The 25,618-nt window shown below is 47.3% G+C and overlaps 1 protein-coding gene across 2 annotated transcripts in view; it reads left to right on the top strand.

Moving 5' to 3' along the window:
• Positions 1–22,245, top strand: part of KCNN3 (potassium calcium-activated channel subfamily N member 3) — a gene marked incomplete at both ends in the record, with an annotated part of 172,457 nt that extends 150,212 nt beyond the window's left edge. For both annotated transcript variants that reach the window (XM_079698150.1, XM_079698149.1), the window contains 4 exons: positions 5,117–5,227; positions 15,264–15,391; positions 16,138–16,207; positions 21,949–22,245. In XM_079698150.1, coding sequence (XP_079554276.1) covers positions 5,117–5,227; positions 15,264–15,391; positions 16,138–16,207; positions 21,949–22,245 — 606 coding nt within the window. The remainder of the gene's footprint in view (positions 1–5,116; positions 5,228–15,263; positions 15,392–16,137; positions 16,208–21,948) is intronic.
• Between the last annotated feature and the right edge of the window lie 3,373 nt (positions 22,246–25,618).

Raw genomic sequence — 25,618 nt, 5'->3', positions numbered from 1 at the left:
CTCCTGGGGTGTGGTCTTCAGCACCCGCTTTTGCTCCTGGGGCTGTAGCAGCTCCTTGGAAAGGAGTGTTTGTTCCTTGTGGAGAGAGGAGTGATCAAAGTGGAAAGAACAAACAAGTGAGGAGGAACCGATACCCACCCCCCATATTAAAAATACAGCACATGCCTTTTATCTTCTCCTTTTGCACAAAACCTGCTGCGTAAATATATACCTATCTATAACAGAGACAGGGAGCTCCCCTCCTCTCATTGTCGGTGTGTTTACCCAAATTAAAATCAGCTGCCTCCCTCTGGGGTCTGACAGTGAGGAACCCTGGTGGCATTTTTACTAACAAATGTGACTTTTCCAGCTGAGTCACTCCTTTCCGGGGTTTCGCATGGCTGAGAATCCCTTCCTCCCCTCTCCCAGCCTCCCGACACTTTGTACATCTCCTGATTATTATTGAAAGTGCCTTTACTAAAGGTAGGGCTTCCTGTTTGGTTACCATGGACACCATGCAGGCCAAGGCAAGGCCTGCTCGGGAAGGGAAAGGAAGAATTTGTGTGTGCGGGCTGTAAATAATCTTAATCATTGTTTTCTCTTGGCAATCCCAGTAACGGTGTAATTATCAACCATTAAGCAGGGTATATAATTGTCTGAACAACTTGACATTGTTGGCACAGACCTGGTGTGTTTGAGAGATTTCATCCACAAAAGCAGGTATCTCAAAGTGCATCATCTTTCCATAAAGAATTTTATGATGACAGTTACAAGGTAGAGAGAAAGCTGGCAATATTTAGTACCAGAATGGGCCTTTGAAGGCTTTTTGGTTCTGCAGGCATCTGGAAGACTTTTGGGGCCCCCAAGACTCCTTGGTAGGAATCCCATTTCAATACAGCCAGTTTCTAAAGCTGGACTCACTCTGTGGACCCTTCATGAGTTAGGGACAAATAGACAAAAGCTTCGAGGATATCTGTGGGGGTCACTGAGCTTTTCCCCGAGGCTTCATGAGAGAGGCTTCTTTGAACTGCAAAAGGAAAGGTATGATGAAGTAAAAGGTAGCACAAATTGAGTCATCTGGGGAGGAGGGAAAAAGAGGGCTCAGTAAGACATCTGCTTAATGTCAGTTTTAGAAGATGAGCTTCTCCCTGAAACACCTTGGTTTCAAACCAATTGATGTTATTTTAGTTGTTACATGGTATCTGTTGCAGAAACAGAATCCAACTGTAAATCCTCCAGGCTTCCCTCCTCCATTTGTCATTTTCATTTATGTTTTATTTTATTTTATTTTTTGCTTCTTTAGTTAAGTACACCTCATACTTTTCCCCTTGGGATACTTGTTTTTTGAGACTCTAAGGTTTTCCAGCTGGAAAATGTTTCTTGGAAACAAGGAGGAGGAGGACCAGAGTGGAGGAGACTGGGTCTCTGATTTGGGTCCAGACCTATGGACGAGTTAGGCATGCTGACCCCAGGCCAACCGCTCCTCTCTCTGTTCACTCCTGTACTCCTGCTCACCACGTACCTTGCCAAGTACGACCTCATTAGAGGTGAACCCTCTCCCCTCCCACAGCCCTCCCATGGAAATAGCGTTGGACAGAGAAGACCCAGGGAATTCAGCTGGTGTCAACAAGGATTCAGGACTTGGCACCTCTGAAGGCAAAAGTCTGAGTCATGGATTTGCTCCACAGTCTGACCCCATGGAAGTCATCCTAGCAGCTGCTTACCCTCTTCTGTCCCACTCCGATCTCTCCTCACATGGCCCCCCTGCACACCAACCATTTCTGAGATTCCACACGAGGACAGCTAGGACAGCAGGAGCTCTCACACACCCAAATGAGCCAAGCCCTTGGCAATTTGTCTCTTAAAACCAACCCGCATCCCTGCCGTATCACACAAGCATTCCCAAACTGCTAACAGGGCCCTGTCAGGCTGATAAACTCATCTAAGTAAAAAGGCCCAAAAGGAACATAGGTGATCATTATACCACTTGAAAGGTGAATACAACAGGAGGGAGGGGGAATCCCATAGTACTTCCTTTATTTCCTCTAAAGAGCCAAAGTTGACCATTAACTTCTGACTCAAGTCTTAGGCTCCTTGTTTTTCCTGCCTTCCACTCAATTCCCATCAGCTCATCCTTTTTTCCTATTCGTCTGCTTCTTCCTTTCCACTTCCCCTGTCTGTCCCATGCTGTTGAGGAGGCAGCACAACTTGTTCCCTGTCTCAGTCTCTGCTCCAGCTCTATGTCTCTCTGCATCTCCCCTCTCCCCTTCCCTTCCGTTCCCTTCCCTCGCCCGCTCTTCTCTCTCTCTCTCTCTCTCTCTCTCTCTCTCTCTCTCACACACACACACACACACACACACACACACACACACACTGGAGAGGATCAGTTTGCATTTCAGCACCCTGAACACCACTTTCTGAAGGTTGCTGACGTCTGACCCCATCTTTACAAGGTTGCCTCTTAATGGGAATGACCAGATTAGGCTTCATTATTGGCTACTTCCCTAATTCAGCCAGATGATGGATTTTCTAAAAGAAAAGTTGAGAGTATCCACTGCTATTTATTCAAGTTAGAATCAGGGGTTAAGAACCAAGCATCCTTCAGAGAAATATCCATAGGAGAGCCTTGACATCTTTAAGTTGAAAGAAACTGGGAAATGTCATCTAGCCCAGCCTCCTGCCTCCACGCAGAAATGAATTTTTTTTTTTTTTTTTTTTTTTTTTTTTTTGCAGTATGTGGGCCTCTCACTGTTGTGGCCTCTCCCGTTGCGGAGCATAGGCTCTGGATGCGCAGGCTCAGCAGCCATGGCTCACGGGCCCAGCCGCTCCGCGGCATATGGGATCCTCCCGGACCGGGGCACGAACCCGTATCCCCTGCATCGGCAGGCGGACTCTCAACCACTGCGCCACCAGGGAGGCCCAGAAATGAATCTTAATCATATAAGATAGATGGTTCCTTAGTTAGAACACTCTAGCTTCTCATTAGAACCCTTCTGCATTCAGCAGCCTAGGTTGTGAGCCATAGCAAGAACCATGGAGCAATCCTTCTAGACCCTGGAACTTCGGGATTGTGGAAGGTTGATTGTTTTAATGAAACTTCCAAAGTGGCGTGGTGAGCAGGGAGACTCCTTCAGGCTAATTCTGCCCCCAGCTTTCAGGAGTGATTTAAGCAGAGTTTCCCTGGACCCAGGGTAATGAGGAAGCCTGGAGCCTAGGAAGAACCCTCTCCATCTGATGTTCCATTTTTAACACAGTGATATATCCCTTTTTTGGGCGTTCAGCCCAAAGTTCTTTTGTAGCTCCATACAAAAGAGAGGGATTATATACTCGGTCTGCTTGATGGGAAATGGAGCACACATCTTCCCTCTAGAACAGCTTCTTTTTAAGCTATTTTTTGCTTCTAGAGGCCTGGCTCAATTGATGACACCTACAGACCAGGCTGTCCAACTGCCCATACATATCCTTTGAAAACTGGGCACAGTCTCCTGAAAGTCACAGATGCCAAGAAAACAGGGCCGTCCCTGAACAAGAAAGGAAAATGAGGTCAGAAAAGGAAAGTTCACACAGGCTCCTTTCTTTTCAGTTTGTTGTGCTAGAAATGGGTGGCTGACCAAGTGTACCGAGAAACATGAGATTGTTTTCATGGGAACCCTTGTAAAAAGCTAGGGGAAAGCGTTGCCAACCTCACCTGTGCCAAAACCTTGCACCGACCAACCTTTGCCAACCTGTGGCAAAGGAAAGAGATTATGACGGAGAGAGTAGGGGATTGATCTACCATATGCATTCCGCCCAACTCTGGTGCGGATTATAGTACCTTTGAAAACAGTCTTTAAGGTTTCCTATGCATTCCGTTAAACTGGGTGAGCCCTAAATGTTATTGATGGATTCCTTCAATCCTAGGACCTCAGTTGCTAAACTGAGCTCTGTGGCAACTATAATTACTGTTTGGCGTCTAGAGGATCAGACTGCTGACTTTTCTGAGCTTATTGTCTCTTTCCGTGAGTGGAGGTCAGGATGGTGCAGGGTCTCACGTGCAGGAAGAGGGTGATGGTCAACAAGGGGCGTGTGCTCTCTTCCAAGAACCAGGCAAGGGTGGGGCTGTCATCTGCTGCCTGCAGGAGAAGCAGGGCAGGAGCAGTTCTCTCTCGATCCCCCCCACCGCCAGGTCAAGATGCACAGCAAAGAGGACTTCAAAGTCCTTTGGAAGAATGTTGGGATGAGCCCATTTCTGCTCATTTCTCAGACAGTCAAGCAGGCGCCCAGAGGATTAGGAGAGAGAAAGTGAGTCCTGAGGAACTGGCCTCTTTTGCTCACTCTCCCTGGGCTTCCCTGGAATGGACCTTCCAGAGCAGAATAAGAACGCTGGTCTGGAGAATACTGAGCGCCTTCTGCGGGTTCCCTTAAAATCCTGATTTGAGGCAGGTGTGTTGTTATCGTCTTTTAAATCTCTGAAAGATGGTGAATTCATAAGCCTCCTGGTGAAAGCAAGAAGGAACTGAATTTCTTGTGCTGAGTCATAGGCTAGACCTCCAGTAAAAAAGACGCAGCTGGGAGCAAGCTCAGTCACTGAGTACACAGACTCATGCCAACCAGTGTAGCCCTGGGAAGCAGTCTTGGCGGGGTGATGCTTTGCCTCTTCGTTAGATTTTCAGGAAAACTCTCCACCACCAACAGGTGACCCATCCAGACTGCACGGCTTTCTTTCCTCCTGGCCCCCTGCTCTGGAGCTGGTGGTGGGGCTGGGATATGCATGAGGGAGGGGGAGGAGCTTGTGTGGATTTTCTGTCTTGCCTGCACACCCTGGCAGGTGACCAAGTGATTGTTCGGTGTTTTAAATTCCCCCAAGCCTCAGCCCCATCCAGTCTCCTGCTCCATGAAGAAGTGGCCAGCTTTATGAAGGCTCAGTCTCCCAGAGGTCAGCTCTGCAGCTAAGCCAAGAGCACTGCAGACCCCTTCATGGGTGCGGGAATCAGGGCCCTGATGGGTTTTGTGGCTTGGCCTTGTCCAGCCAGAGTTCAAGTCCCCACTCCACTCCTGGAGACCCCATCGTGGGCCCGGGGCACGTGGAGTCTTCCGCCTGACCCCTGCCTCTTAATGATGTGCTCTCTCCTCTGGTCCTCTTGTTGTCCCCTCACAGGGTGCGGGCTGTACTGCCCTGGTGGTGGCCGTGGTGGCCCGAAAGCTGGAACTCACCAAAGCAGAGAAGCACGTTCACAACTTCATGATGGACACTCAGCTCACCAAACGGGTAAAACGCCACTGTCCACGTCTTAACGGGGGACTTAAGACCAACATGAGAGCCAGTCAGAAAGTAGCCACAGTGGGTTAGGGCTACACCTTTCAGTGGAGGGTGGAGGGAGCCCCAGACACATGCCAACAGCCAGCGCAAAATGGGTACCATGTCCCAAAGCTGAAGGCTCCTGTCTTCTCTTAAATCACTGTGCATGGTTCAGGCAACCAAATAACTTTCCTGATAATTAAATCTATAGCATACAATGATGTAACCCACCCCCCTGACCCAATGGTACCGAGTAAATCACCCAGCACGAGGTGTTTTTGCTTATGCTTAAATATTTTCATGATTCTCATTAGGAAGGGCAGTAGAAAGTCTTAAAAACAATATTGGGAATGTATCTAAATCCAACCCTTAAAAAAAAATCATTACAGACAATCACTCCTAAATAACGTTCATCAAAATGTCATCATCCAATGTTCCCCCTTTTTGGGTTTTCCAAATAATGTTTCTCCCTTGTAACGTCATGAAAGTGGGTAAGGAGGGTGAAAAACTGAATATAAGCAGGAATGGGGAGATCATGTAGCAGCTCAAAGTCTGACACCCCACTGAATTGTCAGAGAAGAAAAGGCCCATTTAGAAGAGACAGAAACGCGCCTTCCAGGATAACAGCAGGCCAAATGAGCAAGGCAGAAGCTGTTTATTTAATGACAGCTTTTATGGAAAATTCTTTAGAGCTGCAGGCTGAACGAAGGTCAGTAATATGACTTCCTGCAAAACTCTCCTCTTTCCGAAATGAGAGCGAAGCAAAACCCTGTGCTGGGGTCTTGGCCGCTCTCACAATATTCTCATTTAGGATTAAAGTGGGTTAGGAGACCCCTGAGCAACGAGATTTCGATGGGGGTCTTTGAAAGCTGGAGAAAATATTCAGTGATGAATGTTGCAGCACAGTAAAAATGTGTTCTAAATAGAGACAAAGGCAGGAAGGGAGAACAAAAAGAGAGGGAGAGTGACAAAGGGTGAGCGCGCTCACGCAGAGGGAGGCGCGGGGGAATGGGAAGTTGCCAAGGCCTCTCCAGTTTCTCAACAGAATTATTTATGGTGTTTGATTGTTTGGTCTTTGATTACATGTACTGGATTCTTTAAAGAGCCTCCATAGATGTGAAAAAGAAGGGGTACAGGCAAATAGTCTTCTGTCGCTGCCATACAGATGGTTGTATATGGTACATCCCGGCACCGAGCTGTCCGTGGTACAAGAGAAAACATGATTTGTATCATCAAGATGGCAGAATGGAGGGCCATACCCGTGGGTAGGCCAGCTGGGTTCCACCCAGAGCCCTGTAACCTAGCTGCTTTCCTTCAGCCCCCTAGTAAGCATGCAGAAGTCATGCTAAGCATTGAGCAAATTACCAAAGTTGCCTCTATTCTCCTGGAACAATTTGGTGCAGGAGTCAGGGGCAAGGGAGTCTAGCCTCCAAAACCTTCTCAGAAGCTGTTTCTTAGAGCAGAGACGTTAACAGCCTCTCTGTTTATTTGATTTGCTTTTCGAAACCAAGGATATACTTTGTATATCATGTTATTCCTTTGTCCTCTCCATTTTTCACTCTGTGAATCAGACATTAGAGGAAAATAAAGCCGAGGAAAGCCAGCTCCCTCACATGACAGGAAAATAAACAGTTTTTTCTGCAATATAATTGTACGAGGAGATGAAATTGTGGTTGCTAATTTCAAGCTTTCAAAAATAATTCTCTAAAATCCTCCTCAAGTCTACTTACTTTTTGAAAAGTGGGACTGAAAATCAAATCAACAAATATTTATTGCCCATCTATGAGTACAAGGCATCTTTTTATCGAACAACATCTCACTTTTCTGAGAACACTTAAATCTGTTGAAATGTCCCTTTAATATCTAATATCTTTTCCCAGAGAAACAAACAACACGAAAGGAGTGGCTCTTACAGAGAGAGGATTCTCAAAGCTGGCAAGACTGGAAAGTTTCTTTTACCTAACCTTGATCGAAAGGAAGCTGGCTGTGAGCTTGGCCTGCTCTGGTTTCAGCTCCCCTTGACCTGGTCTCAGAGAAGCCCACCTTTCTTCCCCTGGCGAGGCCTCATCCATCCTCTGTCCTCTCCAGGGGGCCCGCTGTGTCCAGCAGGAGTGGCTCATGGGTCAAACAGAATTCACAGTGAATTCACACTGAATTCTCAGTGAATTCGCAGAGAAAGATCCGGTCTTTGGAGGAGCTGATTGGGACATAATTGCAAACCTCTGAAGAGTGGACAATTAATAGATTTAACAGAGAAAAGCCATCTCTTACAATACATGCAATCTTTATTCTTCAAACTTCTAAGCAGAAAAAACAAAAACGAGGAATTGTAACCTATTAATCATAAAAATACTCAGATGGTTCTAGTCTTTATTTACTCTGCCTGTCTTGCTGTAAAGGCTTCAGCCCAGACTTTTCCACTAGAGTCACACTGTTTTTATTCATTTATTTGCCAGGGAGGCGGGGGCAGGTGCGGCGGTGGTCTGATGGCACAGGGTCGGAACCCAGTTTCTGGTTTTCCTGATTCCCGTGGCTTTTCTACTCTCACTTGTATAACTTGTCAACCCTGGTGGCAACGTCATTTCTGTATTTAATGCAATCAGATCTTCCCACACTGACTTTGCAGTGTTACTGCCATTGTTAATCTAGAATTATAATTTATTGCTAACCTCTGGGCTACTAGGTAATATATATGTAAATGACACACAGAGAGACTATAAAAACGATACTAGATCCCCACCTTTTCTCCCACTCAATGCAACACATCCCCCTGTCGCTGTTTTAGGTAACGAAACACATCCATCACAGCTGGATGGCACTCCCTGTGTTCTGGGGACACCAAGATGAGTAAGAGATGGTACCTGCCCTCATACTTACTGCCTGTCCTCAAAGAGCACCTCTCCTTTCTAAAGAGCAAGGTAGCTGCCCATGGACACACTTGACTTCAAAGGCACCATGGACAGGAGACGTTCTGTTTGCCACGCCTCCTCTCCACATCAAACCTGCAGAAGCCTCTGCGGTGTGTGCCACTGGCTGAGGATTTTGTCTCCTTATCCTTGCCACGATGGGTTCCTGCCTCAAATACTTCATCCAAGTACATTTCCCCATGAAATCAATGAGTAAGACCAAAACCAAACCCATATCTTCCCTACACTAGTGCCTTCTCCTGCCTTCCCTGTTAATGACATCATCGTTCTTCCAGTCTCCAGGCCTGAAAGCTTAGCAGCATCTCTGACTCCTCTCTGCCCTGGTCCCCACAGGGGTCCGAGCAGCTTTGGAGTCTGATTCCACCTGGCCACACCAGCCTCTCCAGGTCCTCTGCCCACCATACTCAAAGCCACCATCTCAGTCATGTACCATCTCAGTTGCTTGCTACCTTCTCATCTCACCTGGTCCTCCCTTACCCAAGCCATCCTGTACTTTGCTTCCTTGTGACTCTCCTTAGACTCTGAGACTTAGCTCTGAACATATTACCAACCTGCTCAAAAACCTTTAATAACCCCCCAGAACCTACTGATCCACTGATAAAAAAGACTTTTCTTTATTTTTTATTTTTTTAAATAGGGGCTAATTTTTTTTAATTTTACTTATTTATTTTTTTGAATGCATTGGGTCCTCGTTGCTGAGCACAGGCTTTCTCTAGCTGCGGCGAGCGGGGACTACTCTTCATTGCGGTGTGCGGGCTTCTCATTGCGGTGGCTTCTCTTGTAGCGGAGCACGGGCTCTTGGTGCCTGGGCTTCAGTAGTTGTGGCACATGGGCTCAGTAGTTGTGGCTTGCGGGCTCTAGAGCGCAGGCTCAATAGTTGTGGCGCCCGGGCTTAGTTGCTCTGCGGCACGTGGGATCTTCCCAGGCCAGGGCTCGAACCTGTGTTCCCTGCACTGGCAGGCGGATTCTTAACCACTGAGCCACCAGGGAAGTCCCGAAAACTTTTCTTTAATTATGAGCGTGTGTCAAAGTTTTATCATAATCCTGCTGGGGGAAAAATTGTTTTTTTTTTCCAGCAGGCTAATTGAAAGGTTTACTCATAGTAGGGGTCTTTTATAGGAAAAGACAATGGTAGTCATTGTTGTACAGGGTACAGAAAGCCTGGCTAAAGGACACAGACTCCTGACTGACAGCTGGTAGGGCCCATGAGTGGATTCCCAGAACATGTCTTAGTCTTTTAAAAATTTATCAGATAATCAATTGAGCAGTTATCAAGAATGCTAATTCTCCCAAGAAGGGGATTATAAATTATATCACCCACTAAAGCTCTGTCCCAGACAGACTGGGTACAGTTTTCTTTAACAGTAGTCACAGGAACATGGAGCTTTTGAGCTGGAAGCGTTCTTAGGGATGAGCCTCTCAGGCCCAGAGATGGGCAAGTGTGGGCCCCCAGCCATATGCAGTGAGCTGGGCCCCAGCCAGGGCTGCCATTTGTTCTCAGGCTGGCAGGCAGCTCTCCAGCCATAACCCAATGGGTTTCCCAGAACAGCCAGTTCCTTGGAACTCAGAATGGTGGTTAGGGTCCCAGGTCTGCTGGAGAGAAAAGCCAGTTTACCTCCAAACTAGCTGAGCATCACATTAATAGCATTATGGAATTAGCCGTGGTTCATTACTGGGCTGCTGTAGGGAAAGACTGCAAACTCCGACTTTGAACCACAGAAGTACATCCCTCTGCGCTCCCTGTCCCAGTGTCCTGCCAGCCACAGGGGTGGAGCCCCCATTTCTAAGTGTTCGGTGAGGGCTTCTGGGTAAGGCGGGCAGAGAAGCCTGAGAAGGGAGTGTGGAATAGGATGGGGGAGAAAGAAGAGTGGGTATGAGGGGGGAGATGAAAGAGATGGCAGCGGCAGGAAGCCAGCAGGAAGTGTGTGTGGGTGAGCGTGAGGGAAGTGAGGGGCTGGTGGATGGAGAAGAGGGGACCCCCTGGTTATAATGGACACCTTCAGTCAGGTGTCTGAAGACGGGCCTGACCTGAGGGCTCTCAGATTGCGATTTTATCATCCCTTTAGATTTATTCATCTAAATTCAACCCCTGGAACTTCTTGAAGTTGTCTAAGTTACACCCACTTGCCAGGCCTGATCTGCCCTCCTCTCCAACTGCCCTCTCCCTGGGAGGGAGTCCTGGCAGCATGGAGGGCATGCTATGTCTTTCCCAGGGTCCCATCAGTAGGCCTCCTGGAATTTCTCTCCCAGGGCTCCCTGTGGCTGTTGGGAGCATGGGGGGAGGTGAAGAAGGGTGCCTCTCGTCTGCCCCACACGTTCCTCCTGCACCAGCCTACACGAAGTCTGGAGAGGCAGGTTACCCTGGCAGAGAGGCAGCCAGAGCAAGTCGTTGACATGGCTAATACGGCCAAGAGCTCAAGGAACAGACATATGTGTTCTGTTTTATGTTTTCTTTTGCTGGAGGTGGGGGAAGAAGCTGACATTTGTTGGGGGAAAGGAACATCAGTAAAACTACTGTGTACTGAGGTACGGTGCAGCCAGGCTGTGTGCTAAGTGTTTCATCGAATCAACACCACAATCCCATTTCACAGATTGGGAGAACTTGCATCACTCTGTAGCACCCTACTGTGCTGTAGTTTTCTCTGAAGCACTTATTACCTGACACTATATTACACAGGGCATGCTGTCCCCATAGGATTAGAAGCTCCTTGAGGGCAGAAATGTTATTGGTTTGTGCATCCCAGTTTTCTTACTTCCTAAACAGTATCTGCCCCATTGTAAGGGCTCAGTAAATGTTTTGGGAAGGAATGAATATGAAAATTGAGTCTCAGAGAGGTTCCGCAATGGTCCAAGGTAGAGATGATCATTCATCCCCTTGTGAGGTTTTCTGGGGGCTAGCGGAACAATGTAAACAGAAAGTGTTTAGCATAGAGCCTGGCACAGAGTAAGCACTCCGTGAATGTTAGCTGTCAGTATTATATGCAAGATCTTAGTTGGATGACTTTCTTGCCTGGGCTAATGAATCTTAGAGCCCTCCCTGAAGGACATAGGTCACTGAGCCAATTCTCTGGCCACCATCAGAGTGAAAGCATACAATTCTTGGGAGAGAATGAATGGGCCCAAAGAAAACAATTAGCTCGCATGCTTAGGGGTTTGGGGGACGAAACAGCCAGTCTTCCATGCACAAACGGCCCTCTTCTAACCGTCCCTGAGCCCGTCGGATCATGGCCAACCTTACCCAGTCCTTCCCAGTTCCCTGACCCACCCACTCCCACCCTCACCCTCAAGCACATCTTTTGGCCTTGGTGCCCCGCCCACTAGGAGAGCTCAGTGGGTACCCAAGTCCCCATCAGGGAGTGGTGCTTGGAAGCCCTATGGAAGCTCAGTGAATCCCAGGAGGGGCACACAGCCTCAACTGCCTCCCACCCCGGCGATGCTTAAAACAATCAGCCAGGTGAATTGGAGGGAGAACCTGGTCGCAATAGCATTTACTGTCGACGTGGGAAAGCACAATGCAGTTAAAAGCCTATTTCTTTTTCTCTTGCATTTTTTTTTTACATCTTTATTGGAGTATAATTGCTTTACAATGGTGTGTTAGTTTCTGCTTTATAACAAAGTGAATCAGTTATACATATACATATCTTCCCATATCTCTTCCCTCTTGCGTCTCCCTCCGTCCCACACTCCCTATCCCACCCCTCTAGGTGGTCACAAAGCACCGAGCTGATCTCCCCCTGTGCTATGCGGCTGCTTCCCACTAGCTATCTATTTTACGTTTGGTAGTGTATATATGTCCATGCCACTCTCTCACTTTGTCACAGCTTACCCTTCCCCCTCCCCATATCCTCAAGTCCATTCTCTAGTAGGTCTGTGTCTTTATTCCTGTCTTACCCCTAGGTTCTTCATGACATTGTTTTTCTTAAATTCCATATATATGTGTTAGCATACGGTATTTGCTTTTCTCTTTCTGACTTACTTCACTCTGTATGACAGACTCTAGGTCCATCCACCTCATTACAAATAGCTCAATTTCGTTTCTTTTTATGGCTGAGTAATATTCCATTGTATATATGTGCCACATCTTCTTTACCCATTCATCCGATGATGGACACTTAGGTTGTTTCCATCTCCTGGCTATTGTAAGTAGAGCTGCAATGATCTGCTTAGCTTTGTGCCAGGTTGTTTGCTGGCAATTAATTCAGAGTCAGCATCAAGGCTTGCATTTAACATCACTTTCCTGAATTCGCAGGGGCCTCCCGTTCAAACCCATAAAGATGCTGTGACTGCTTTGCTCAGCTACCCCGGCTGTGCTGTGGTTTCAGTACCTTATATTTGGGATAAAGTTAAGTGCAGGACCTGGACTCCTTGTTCTGTCATATTGCTAAGTGAGGGCCATGATGATTAAAAACAAATCTAATGTCCTTTCCAGTTCCTTGATCCTGGAAAACAGGAAATAATTTTGTTTGTGTAGAGATGACATCTAGTCAGTCAGGTCTTTCTTCAGACCACATGAAAACCTTATGCTCTTTTTGGACCTGGCTCTTGTTTTGACTTTGCCATTAGCTAGCTGTGGGATTCTGGCCCTCACATTCTATCTCTGAAGCTGTCATTTCCTCACATTTTCAATGGGGGTTTGGGCCAGATGATGATAATTAGTATCTTTATGGTACTTTATAGTTTCTATAACACTTAAATCCACATTGACTCAGTTTGCCATTTATAGCTTTACGGTCTTGGTCTCTGTCTCAGTTTCTTCATCTGTAAAATGGGGATAATATTAGTACCTTCCTGAGAGGGTTGTTGTGAAGATTAAATGAGTTTACACATATGTAAAGTGGCACCTGGTAGATGTCCGCTCTTAGGCTCAGCACCATCAGCACCATGGTTATTGCCTCATTTGGGCCTCATAACAACCCTTAAGGTAAGGATATATTTTTCCCTTCTTATAGATAGTTAAGCACTTACTCCTAAACTGGCAGAGGAAGGAGTCACCTGCAGCCTCTCCAGTTTCAAATGTTTGTTCCACACCAACACAGAGACAGTTGTCAAAGGCTCATCAGCGCTGACATTCCATGGCTCTCTCAGTGTTCCAAAGACAAGACCCGTGTAACTGGGGCTCTGCCGATCATCATACATGCTGGGCAGGTTTTTCCCTCCTGTTCTTCTGTGAGGCTTTCCTTGGAGGCTAAGCACCTAGGGAAACTGAAAAAACCACCTGTCAAGTTGCCCTCTCCCCACAGAAGGGCAGCAGGAGTAGGCACTCCACAGAGAGAAAGCCTTCCCTTCTATGCTGCTTCTTTTGCCAGGAGGCTGATGTCCACTCCAGCTCCTGGACAGAACCCCAGTGACCACACCCTCCTCTACTTCCCCCCTCCTCACCTGGACACTTACCATTTCCAGCTTCTTCTCACCACCACCTGCTTCCTTTCAGGCAAGAAAGTACCAAAGGTGGACAATTAAGTCATTTAAAACCATCTTCACGGTAGATTTTTACTGAACAAAAAGGCAGTATTTATGTCACTTAGACATTTCTGAGAAGACCTAGCTGTTCTTTTAGAATATCACTTCAGCGCCAATGGAAAATATAATCCAGCCTTAGTAATAAATTTTTAAAACATACACACAGAAGTTATCAGCCTGCAAAACAATGTTTCCCAGGCCTTCCCACACGTCTCAGTATTTTAACAACGTCCCATCTGTTGATGTCAGTCTGAAGAAGCAGGCCTGTACTCTCCAATTTTATTAAAATCCTTCCTGGCTAGTAACCTGATTTCTACTAGGCTGGCCTACTTACTTCCAGGCCCTGGGCCTGTGGGCCTGTGCCAGTTTGTATGGCTGACAGAAATGGGAACGGTTAATCAAAAATCTGTTTAGCTTGTGCTTAATAAGAAATGTTTCCTCTTGCTCTTGTTACTAATTGCTGAAGATGTCTGTGTTTGGATTAAAACTTTGTCCCCTGCCATCTGGATGCCATTGATATGTCTCAGCTCTGTCGTGAGCCAGGTGATATCAGTGGTTTCCATGTCAACAGATGACAGCGTCATATGTTGAAATGTGTGATTGCAGTGCAGTGAAAGAGCCAGCCTTGGGAAAGAGGCAGCTCTGGTTTCACACCAAAATATCTTCACTGATTTTCAGATACTGCTTGGAAATGATTTCAGTTTAATGCCAATTACATTTACATGTAAAATTGCAGTGTAAATGTTTTTTGCCATTTGGGAAAGGAAACAATGGACTTGTTAATACCTAGAGTTCTATTCGGTGGGAAAGACATTTCCTCAAAGAGGCCTTGTAAAATCTCCAGCTGAAGTGAAAGAAGTCAGACAGAGAAAGACAAATACTGTATATCACTTATATGTGGAATCTAAAAAATACAACAAACTAGTGAATATAACCAAAAAGAAGCAGACTCACAGGTAAAGAGAACAAATTAGTGGTTACCAGTGGGGAGCAGGGAGGGACAACATAGGGGTTGGGGGAGTGGGAGAAACAAACCACTGGGTGTAAGATAGGCTCAAGGACGTATAGGACAACACAGGGAATATAGCCAATGTTTTGTAATAACTGTAAATGGAAAGTAACCTTTAAAGATGGTATATAAATTTTAAATAATTTTAAATAAATAAAATATCTAGCTGATAGGAAATCTGTTTACTCTGTGAATCCAAGAAATGTACCATGTACACTAAATAGAAATCCCACATAGAGCATGGAACTCTGCATCCAAGGGCAGCAATGGTACATATTTATCTATTCAAAGTGTGCCCCAGGCCTCCAGGTCTTGGTAATGTAGCCTATCTAAATATAGCATCAACAGTCGATAGGCAGTCCTGAAATAATTAAGAAAGAGACAGGATCCACCCCTCCACTTCGGGCTCCAGTCTACTCTGTCCAATACAGGATTAATAAGAGATGAATTTGAATGATCCTTTCTAAGAGTTCATGATTTCATTAAGGAAAAAGATTGTTGCAGAATCATTTCCTTATAAGGTAGACTATATCGACAGACATAAAAAACATGTTATGTGAACCTAGGGAAATTTACCTGATAGCAGCCTGTTTTATTTACTTTTCCTTAGATCAAGAATGCTGCAGCCAATGTCCTTCGGGAAACGTGGCTAATCTATAAACACACAAAGCTGCTAAAGAAGATTGACCACGCCAAAGTCAGGAAACACCAGAGGAAGTTCCTCCAAGCAATCCACCAGTGAGTAGGCCGGGGCAGCTCAGCCACCAGAGGACCAAATTAGAAGTGGTGGGTTCCCCAGAGCTCCATCAGTATCTTCTTGTATACTTAGAGGAGCAGGAGAAATCCATTCTTTTCCACTCAACAACCACTAGGGGGCGGTGAACTGGACGCAGATCAGTCTGTTTATTCACTTATTGCACCTGCCACTGCCAGACATTGGACAGACTGCTATGGAAGGTAAATATTAGGTAAGAGCCTCAGGGGTCTCTCATAGTCTACACACACACACATACACACACGCATACACACACACGCATACACACACACACACATACCCACACATTACAACTGGAAGCAGAACAAATTGTGGTCAGTGCTTTCTATAAGCTAAGTATTTAAAAAGTATAGTGGATTTTTTAAAGTAGAGGATGAAAACATTTATTCTGACCTGGAGGCTTGGGAAAACCCTGAAAGGCTGAGAGTAGGGCACTTAAGGTAGAAGGCACAGCCTAGATAAAGGCATAGAAGCCGGGAAATGGTCTGAGAGTGGTGAGGAAGCTATAATGACTGAAGGCAGGCACGAGTGGAGGCAAGAGTTTGCTTTCTTTGGGACCTGCCAAGCCTTTGATTCTGGTCAGTTGTCACCCATGTTCGAGGTCCTGGGCTGGGTTCCAAAACCAGATGAATTGATGTGGGTGTGGAATCTGCCCGTGGGGCTGAGCCCAGCGCCTGAAGAGCATTGCTGTTACGACTCTTTCCCGCAGACTGAGGAGCGTCAAGATGGAGCAGAGGAAGCTGAGTGACCAAGCCAACACCCTGGTGGACCTTTCCAAGGTGAGTGGCAAAATCCAAAGACCCCGTAAAGGGTTCTCAGGTGCTGGCATTTCAATTTCTCAGGTGTGGCTGTGAAGGCCTGGCCTTGGCCAAACTAGACAGTGCAGGACCAGGAAGGTAAAGACTGCTTCCTCCTTTGTTAAAAAATCATCTGGGTTCGAGTTCTTGACACTGGCAATCTACTAGTGCATGTTGTTGACTTTTAAAACCTGGCATGTGTTTCTTTTTTTGTTTTTTTTATTTTGTGGTACGCGGGCCTCTCACTGTTGTGGCCTCTCCCGTTGCGGAGCACAGGCTCCAGATGCACAGGCTCAGTGGCCATGGCTCACGGGCCTAGCCGCTCCGCGGCATGTGGGATCCTCCCGGACCGGGGCACGAACCCGCGTCCCCTGCATCGGCAGGCGGACTCTCAACCACTGCGCCACCAGGGAAGCCCCTGGCATGTACTTCTTAAATTCAGTCACTCAGGTCAGTCTTTGCTGGGATTTAATTAGCTGACCTACTACATCTTTTCGGTGTGTTGCTTGATTAGCTGTACACTGAGTTTGCACAGGGTGAAGCACACTGACGAGACCAAATGGTGATAATGGCGATGCTGCTGCCTGGGTCACACCTAGGAGGATCCTTCCGGTTTGCTGTTATAATTGCAAACTCATTTTCTTGCATCCTGCAGTCCTTACAACTCAGCTTTTCTGGACCCAAATTGGTGGTGGTGGTGGTGAGGGGTGCATTTCTTTCTTTCTCATGAAGATGCCAAAAACGAGAGCCCTCCTTTGAGAGCCCTACTGTCATTCTGTGTTTCTGGCCCTGAACTGCTGTAAATACTGTAAAGGAACTCTCTCCTTTTGCAAATCTCTGGAGTGAAGGAATTGGAGGCTGCACTGCTGGCAGAGCTGAGTGTAGGCGCCAATGAAGAAAGGGCCTCCCCTCCTCAGCCCCTCCTCCTCATTGCCTCTTTTTTTTTTTTAATTTGTTTTTTATTTTTGGCTGCATTGGGTCTTCGTTGCTGAGCGCAGGCTTTCTCTAGTTGTGGCGAGTGAGGGCTACTCTTCGTTGCAGTGCGCGGGCTTCTCATTGCGGTGGCTTCTCTTGTTGTGGAGCACGGGCTCTAGGCATGAGGGCTCAGTAGTTGTGGCTCGCGGGCTGTAGAGCACAGGCTCAGTAGTTGTGGTGCACGGGCTTAGTTCTGTGGCATGTGGGATCCTCCCGGATCAGGGCTCGAACCCATGTCCCCTGCACTGGCAGGCGGATTCTTAACCACTGCGCCACCAGAGAAGCCCTCTCATTGCCTCTTGATAGAAACTGTATATCAAATATATAGCCCAGGGCCAGGCTGGCAGAACATTCCAGCAGATGTCGATTATCATCATGGAACACATTCCCTGGGTAAGCAAGAGAAGTTCCCTCAGGCCAGTTAAGCCCCCTTTGAAAAGATGGTGCAATCAGAGAAATTGCCAGTTCTTGGGCCACGTGCAGGCACCTTATTCAATGAAGGGATCAGGCCAAAGAAAGGGCCCCCTAAGCTTGGGAGGACTTCAATCAGGGAATGTGCTGCTGGCACAGGTGGGGAGAAGCCCACAGGCTGTGTGCTTTGGAGGGGGCGCTGTGGTGGAGTGCAGGGCTCCTGAGAGCCAGGAGGAAGCAAGGATGTGAATGGAATGCCCAAGTGCAGAAGGGAGCCCCCCATGGTCTTGGGTGAACTGCTTAAAACTCTTGGGTTCCAGTATCAGAAACCCATTGGAAGTAGGTTTTAAAATGTAGGTGTTTATTATAAGGATACAAGGAAGTCTCATTCCAGGTAGAACCTCAAGGCAGGCATGTGATCAGACTTCAGGAAGGAACTACCTAGAAGTGCCCCTCACCCTGGAAAGTATTCGCTCACCTTCTCTTCTCTCTCCTGTTCAAGTGCCTGTTTCAGTTCTCTCTCTCTCCCTCTCCCACACCTCCTGACAACTTTCTATGCCCCCTGTCTCCATGGCAGACCATGGCAGGCCCCTATCCAGAGAGTACATGTTCTAGTTCTAGCCACAGGCAAAGACGGATTGGCCATCCTCCTATTGGTCTTAATTCTAAATTCTCAGAAGGGATGAGATGACTGGCCCGTTTGAGTCACGTGTCCACCCTTGGGCCAATCAGCTGAGGCCAGCAGGGGGTCGGGTAGGGCAAACATGGCTGGGGACCCACGCTGGGAGGTGCAGGAATAGCCCAACAAGCCCCAAGATATTTCTTTTACAGGTAGCCATGTTTCTGCCTCCCTTCTCACCTGGCAGGACAGGCTGTGGCTGGTGTTCTCCTGGGAATAGCGGGCACACTGGACTTTCAAGCCTGCGTTTCTTCAGTGCCAGCCACCGCCTCTCACAGAGACAGGGCCCCGTGCAGAGCAGACTGGGTGAAGCAAAAAACTCAGTGAACTGGAAAGAGGCTCATGTGAATTGGGTGGGGGAACTAAACCATCAATAACCTGGGAGCAAGTTACCTGGAAAGAAAGGGTGTGGAGGAGAGGGTGAAGGGAGAGCGTCTGCAGGGCTACCGGGAGTGGTGTGGGACCTACAGGGAGGGTGCACTCTGACATCCATCCAGTCTTCAGCTTTCCTCCCAGGAGACTCAGCCAAGGTCCTGGCAGCAGCCTAGCGTCTCTCACACTGGTCCACCTTCCCCCTGGTATCCTGTCACCAAGCAACAGAACAGGGGAGACAATAATAACACTGGGTTCTCTCCCTTTTCTTTCTGTGCTTCGTCCTCCCAGCTCACCACCTTCCACGCCTGTCCTTTGGTCCTTTCTAGATTAAGAAAAGGGCGTGTGGCCTCCACATAACACTTGCTGTATTGAAGAGCTCGCTCATAGGGTGGCAGAGATGGGGTGGGGGAACGCTGGGATGCTTTATATGCTAGCTTCAGTGTCTTCCATTGAAGTGTAAAAATCATTCCCCACATCTGAGGCTCAACTGATCAAATAAGATGGTATCTGTGAAAATGCTTTGTGAACTATAACGGTTTTGCATGTGGTAGTTCTGATTAGGAATATAGATGAGGAAACCAAGGTCCAAAGAAACAAAGAGACCATCCCAAGGTCAGGCTGTTGGAGAGCTGCAGCACTGGGGCTGAGACCCAGGGGCCCAGATTCAGTCCAGAGCTCGTTAGGGTGTCCCTGCGGTCAAATAGATTTGTGGTGTTGTACATTCTGGGAAGAACATACACCCTGAAGAGGTTCTGTGAATGTTAATTAATGAAGGAAGCACTCTTGCTTCTAAAGTCACGCTCTCCTCTGAGGAGGCCACAGAAGAGTCCCGCCCTTTGCAAAGGCAGAGCTGCCTCACTCCACCTCTGTGACGGCTCCCTTTGGGGCTGCAGCCAATTTCCTGGTGGGAAGGTATCACTACATTTTCAATCCCCCTTCTCCCATCTCCTTTCTGGCTTCTCATACTTTGCCACCTTCCTTTGCTTTTTTTTTCGTTCACCTCATTCCCTACTACCTTGGCCCCCGCGGGCACCCATGGTTTCTGCATCTTCCTGGAGTAACTTGAAATTTCAGGTAAAATAGGATCAGGGTGTCACTGGCAGATGACCAGAAGCCCCTAGAGCCACAGTGCCTGCAGGTGGGGTTTGGGAGGGTACAAAGCAACCGCCAACCTGGCCCACAGGAACACCCAAGAGCATGAAGTCTCCCAAGAGTCTTGCTCCCAAGTCTGATGTCACTTGTTAGTTTGCAGGGAGAAATGGACTGTCACATAGATAAGGGCTCTACAGACCAACCCAGGAAGCCAAATTATAACCAGAAAGTTGCCTGGTAAGAGGATAGTCAGAACCATGGTGGTACAGTTGGAACAAAAGTGGTTTCATTTCACTTAAATGAATTGAATTTGAGGGATAGTTAGATGTAGGGTGGGCAGGACTTTGTACTGGTGAGATATGGGGGCTGAGGGAGAGGATGACGCCCAGGTTTCAGGTGGGAACAGCCTGAATGAGTGGCCTCTCATGGAACCAGGGAGCACTGGCAAAGAGCAGATGTAGGACCGAAAATGGTGCACTTGGCACAAGCTGCCTTTGTTTAGTGCTGCTCTGACCTGGTTTTATAGCTTCACTCTCAGAAGACGTTTATTTTATTACATTAACATTTTATTTTATTGGCAGTTCCCCGGACGTACCCCATTTTTGCTCCCCTGCTCTCACGACCTTGTGCAATGTTCATTCACAAAAGCTTACAGAACACCTGCTCTCCAGAGGCAGGCCCTGGGCTGGGCCCCCTTGGGAGTCTTCTCTCCTTTCCGTCAGCCACTCAGGTCTCGGTGGGAAACTCTGAGAAACTTTCCAGGTATATGGAAATAATCTGTGGCGCAAAAGGTCTTTTCCCATCAGTTAAACTCCTACATTGGCCAAAGGATGGAAGGGACGGTGATTTTCCCCTGTGCCTGCACTTTATTCATTCATTAGTTCTACCAACATCTTTTAGTGCCAACCACGTATGACAGACCCCCTTGCTAGGCATGTTTATGTACACTTGTCCATCAAAAAATGTTAGTTGAGCATCCCCTATGTGCCAGATGCTGTTTTAAGGCCTTGGGACACATCCGTGAACACAACAGGTGAAGGTCCCCGCCCTGGAGGAGCTTTCCTTCTAGTGGGAGAAAACAGACAATAATAAGCGAAGAAACAGCAAATTAGCTAGTGTATTAGAAGGTGGCATGAAGAAAAGAGTTGAGCAGGTTTAGCGGGATCGGGGTAGGGGTGCGAACAAGGTGCCGTATTAACAAGGGCATGGGGGGAGATGATTTTTAAGGGGAGGCTGAGAGGAGGTGAGGCTGTCGGCCATGGGATGTGTGGGGAGTGAGCAGTGGTGACAGGGCGGGTCCCTGGGACGCTGGGAGATGGCACCGAGAGCAGGAGGTTTACTGGGGGCACCATCAGGACAGCACCTGTTGGGGAGCAAGGGAAGCAGGATGGGGCAGAGGGAGAGTCTGAACTGTGATACGATTGACAAAGGCCTCGACCAACCCACGGGAGTTCCGGCCCTTCAGGGGTGTCCCAAATTGAGGCAATGTCCCTCCTCATTGACCAGGCAGCAGAGGGGCTGTAACCTCAGCGAGGCAGCTCCCTTTCACTACAGCCCAGTCCTGAGTGAGTTACGTTGTACGTTGTACATTCTGGCTGCTGTGTTGAAAGTTGGGGCCGGGGGGAGCAACAGCTTTATAACTATGTGTTGTTATTATTAACTCCTATTTCATAAGGAAACCAAGCAGAGAGGTTAAAGGGCATGAGGGAAGGCACATTATTAGTGAGTGGCAGACGTGTACTTGAGCCCTGGCCTACCAATGGTAAGTCTATTGCATTGTCTGCTCCCCACCACAGAGCCGTCTCTTTCATCAGTAGGTGCCATTGCCATATGAGCTGAGAGGTTGGACGAAGTAAGAACCTGAGGACACTTCAGGGACTTGTTCTATTTAAGAAGAAAGTGCTGCCTTTCCAGTCTATATATTTTCTAATCTATTTTTATAAGTAATATACATTATTTTTGTAATAAAACAACAACAAAAACACAGACATACAAACCCACTGTGCCATTTGAGCCTCCAAGTCCTCAGGAAAGTAAACTGTTTCTCTGTCCTTGGCCAGATCCGACACGGCTGGTGTGGAAGTTGATCCCTGGAGGAGTTGTATTTCAAGTGTAATCTGGAGGAGTATTTCATTTTTTCCATTGCAGATTCCTCTGCAATGACCTGTCGTCTCCCTGTCTCTCCAAACAGATGCAGAACGTCATGTATGACTTAATCACAGAACTCAATGATCGGAGCGAAGATCTGGAGAAACAAATCGGCAGTCTGGAGTCTAAGCTGGAGCACCTCACCGCCAGCATCAATTCCCTGCCCCTGCTCATCGCGGACACCCTGCGCCAGCAGCAGCGGCAGTTCCTGTCTGCCCTCACGGAGGCCCGGGGCGTCAGCGTGGCAGTGGGCACCACCCACACCCCACTCTCCGACAGCCCAATCGGGGTCAGCTCCACCTCCTTCCCAACCCCGTACACGAGTTCAAGCAGTTGCTAAATAAAACTCCCCACTTCAGAAGCATTACCCATAGGTCTTAAGATGCAAATCAACTCTCTCCTGGTCGCTTTGCCATCAAGGAACATGCAGACCAGGGAACGTAAAGGAGAGAGACCGAGCTAATTAACTAACTCATGTTCATTCAGCGTGCTTGGTTTGATATGCCTTGAAACCAGAAATCTGATCTCTGTTTAGGTGCCTCTACTCGGGAGCAGCAAGAGGAGATGACAGGAAGCGACGCCTCTGGTAGGGCCCTTGCGGCACAGTTGGTGGAGAACAGACACCCACGTTCAATCTCAGGTCTTCACGTGGTGGCGGGGGGAGCTCAGATGCACTGAAGTAGCCGGCAGTGAAGCCAGCCCGGAGGAGGGTCCCGCGGAGGGAGGGCATGGTGTCAGGCTTGGGGGATGGGTTCCTCACCCCGGGGTCCTCCAGCCCACCTGTCTGCGTTCCTTCTGTCTAAGGAAGCCCCTGGATGACAAAGTAAGGGAGAGCTGCCCACAGCTTTTGCCAAGACAGACATGCTTTCCTGCCATCCCTCGCACAGTCATAAAACACAATTGAGACTGAAAGAAAAATAGACAAATAAAAAGCCAGACTTTCCATCCAATATTAATACCCATATAAACCCGTGTATTTGCAAGCGTGTGCATGTACACACATACACATCCCACAGTCAACCCAGGTCTTTTCTGGTTTGCACTTGACCCAAATAAAGAGGGACCTGGTACCTTACCCTGCACACAGTAGGCACTTTCTAAATGCACGTTGAGTTGGTCTGAATCGGGATGTGAGTGCTGTCAGTTCAGGTAGTTTGCCAGTGTCGGCCGCATCCTGAGCTTCACTGAAGATGCAGGTTGCTTCAAACACAGAACAGGGTGCTTTGCCCTGGGTATGCACCATGCTTGCTCTGAGATGAATGACAAGCCAAAATTGGCATTCTGCAGAGATAAGCAGCCTTCTAAAAATAACAGCTTCTGCAGAGTTTTCATCTTATATCCAAACAAGCTGTGTTCCACTGGAGCACATGATCAGGTGTACGTGTGTGAGGGAAGGGGGGTGGGATCTGTGCATGCGTGCACACACATGTACCAACAGGTGCGACCCCAGGACACCTGCATGAATAGAAGTATTGTCTGGGGGAGGTTGCTCAGTGATATTTATCCAGCAACAGGTTTACAGCCCCAGATGTCAGGAGCACAAAAGGGTCAAATGCCTCACCTGAGAGCTGGGAGAAGTGATGGTGAGTGGCCCAGCCGGTCCCTTCTACCTGACCTAAAACCACCTCGAAGTTTAAGGTTATGAGGATAAAGGGAGCCTCTAGGGAACCCTGTGGGTAAGATAAGGTGACAGGGGTCTGTCAGTATCCTGTTCCTGCTGTGCCACATTAATCTTGGTGCAGAAACTATTATAATACATCTCAAACTCCAAGGGACTCCAGAAACATCCAGATCCAGTGTATGACAGGCATTGTGAGGAAAGGGCATGGGGATGCATGATATTTTCCACACTCCATCATCTAACCATGCATAATGTTTGTGATGTGAAAACCATCATACTAATCATCACATTTCTCATTCTGAGGTCTTTGACGTCTGCTTGTGGGGACTTAAATCATACTGTAGGGAATATTTCATCTGTTTAGGGTAAAACAGAAGGGTATCATTTGTGGATGGCTGTCCTGTTGGGTTTCACTTTGTACAGGACATCGCCACTTTTCCAAAGGCAGAGTCCAGCTGTGAAGACTTTTCCTCTACAGCACTGGCCTGGTCTTCTAAGGGCAAGGGAACCATCAGACAGCAAAAGGTAGACCACCCTAGAAAAGCCACTCTTTCAAGAAGATCTGGTCTCTTGTTCAACCTCTTCTTATATCTCTTTCATTGCTGTGCTCTTCCCTTGATGCCCTCATTTTTATCTTGATAACTCCTTTGAGCATTTTCCTTGGTTGCTTTGTACACCATAGATGCCACACTTGCTGCTGGCTTTAAAATTTTTTTGCTTGTTCTTTTAACTATTGATTATCTAAAAGATCCTTCTCCTTTTTTATGTCCCAGGAATGGTGCTCCTGTTTTCAGTGACAGCTGATCATATAAACAGACCAATAAGCAGATGAAATAACCATGCAGTTTCTTTGTGGCATTAGCTCATTTCACAAAGAAATGAAGTGAAGAGCACTGACAGGTCAACCTGAGCATGCCAATACCAGTCATCTAACCTACAGCCCTCAATTCTTAATTCCTAGTCACCCTTCCCATTCCCCCGTAACCCTGTGATGTGTGTGTGTGTGTGTGTGTGTATGTGCACGTGCACACAAATAGGGATTTAATCTGAATTTCAAACAAATGGCATGCAAGATTCCACTGCTACTCCTCCTGCCAAAAAGTGTGTGCAGACTGTCATTGACCCACCGCTGTCTGCGGGTGACTCTTCTTTAACCCAACACTAATGCTATTCACTTAGGTAAATCCTGATGACCAACCTAGCAACACTAGCAAAGAGAGTGGTTGGAGATATTTCCAGTAGCAGTAGCCACTGGCATCCTAGAAACATATGGGCATTTGTAGCATGACTGGACCTATTGGTAGTGCAATAGCTACGTATGGTTTTTATCCTTGACGAAAGAGTACTTAACTCTTCGGGAAAAAAAAAAAAGTGATCAAATCTGCATGTTGATCCTGCAGTGGTAAATGGGAGGCTGCTTCTCTGTACTGGTTTTTCAGCTTTATGTGGGGAAGTTGCCCATTCTCCTGCAAGTACAATCAACCCTTGATGACTTAGGTATTGATTATCCAGGGTGTAGCTCACCCAGGTTTCCTTCCTACAGCCCATCTTTTGGCTAATTCCACTGAGCCTCAGCATCTTAGTCAAATGGGAAAAGGGGGCAAGTGGATTCTCATGCCATGCCTTCTTGTTCTGTAATCTCAAGTTTGGTGGTGGAGGAGGTTTAATTATCTACTCAAGAATTGGCTATATGGAAAAACTATTAATTACAGTAACCTCAGTCCAGTACTGAACTGATTGAGTTCTGCCCACTCCTGGAAGGATGACCCAGTGGCAGAGCCCCTACTATAATCCTTCTGATGACTCAGTGTCAGGTAAAAGTACTCTAAAATTCCCTAAAATATCTAGACACTTGAATTAAAAATACAGAGCCACCCCCTCATCGCTTAAGCCATATTATAGCTTCATGTACTGTAAAGTCAGGGATGTACTGTGATACTTTAAGACCACTAATCTCAGTGGAATTTCAGGACATAGCATCAGTTGGTAAATTATACAAGACTAGGGACTCACTCCTCCTTAGATTGAAGTCCAAATAAAAATCTGCATCTTTGGATCAAAGGCCACATATGTGTGATCATCATCAATAAAT

This window comes from Hyperoodon ampullatus (assembly GCF_949752795.1).
Source record: "Hyperoodon ampullatus genome assembly, chromosome: 2".
NCBI lineage: Eukaryota > Metazoa > Chordata > Mammalia > Artiodactyla > Ziphiidae > Hyperoodon > Hyperoodon ampullatus.
This window is presented reverse-complemented; position numbering and strand designations above follow the sequence as displayed.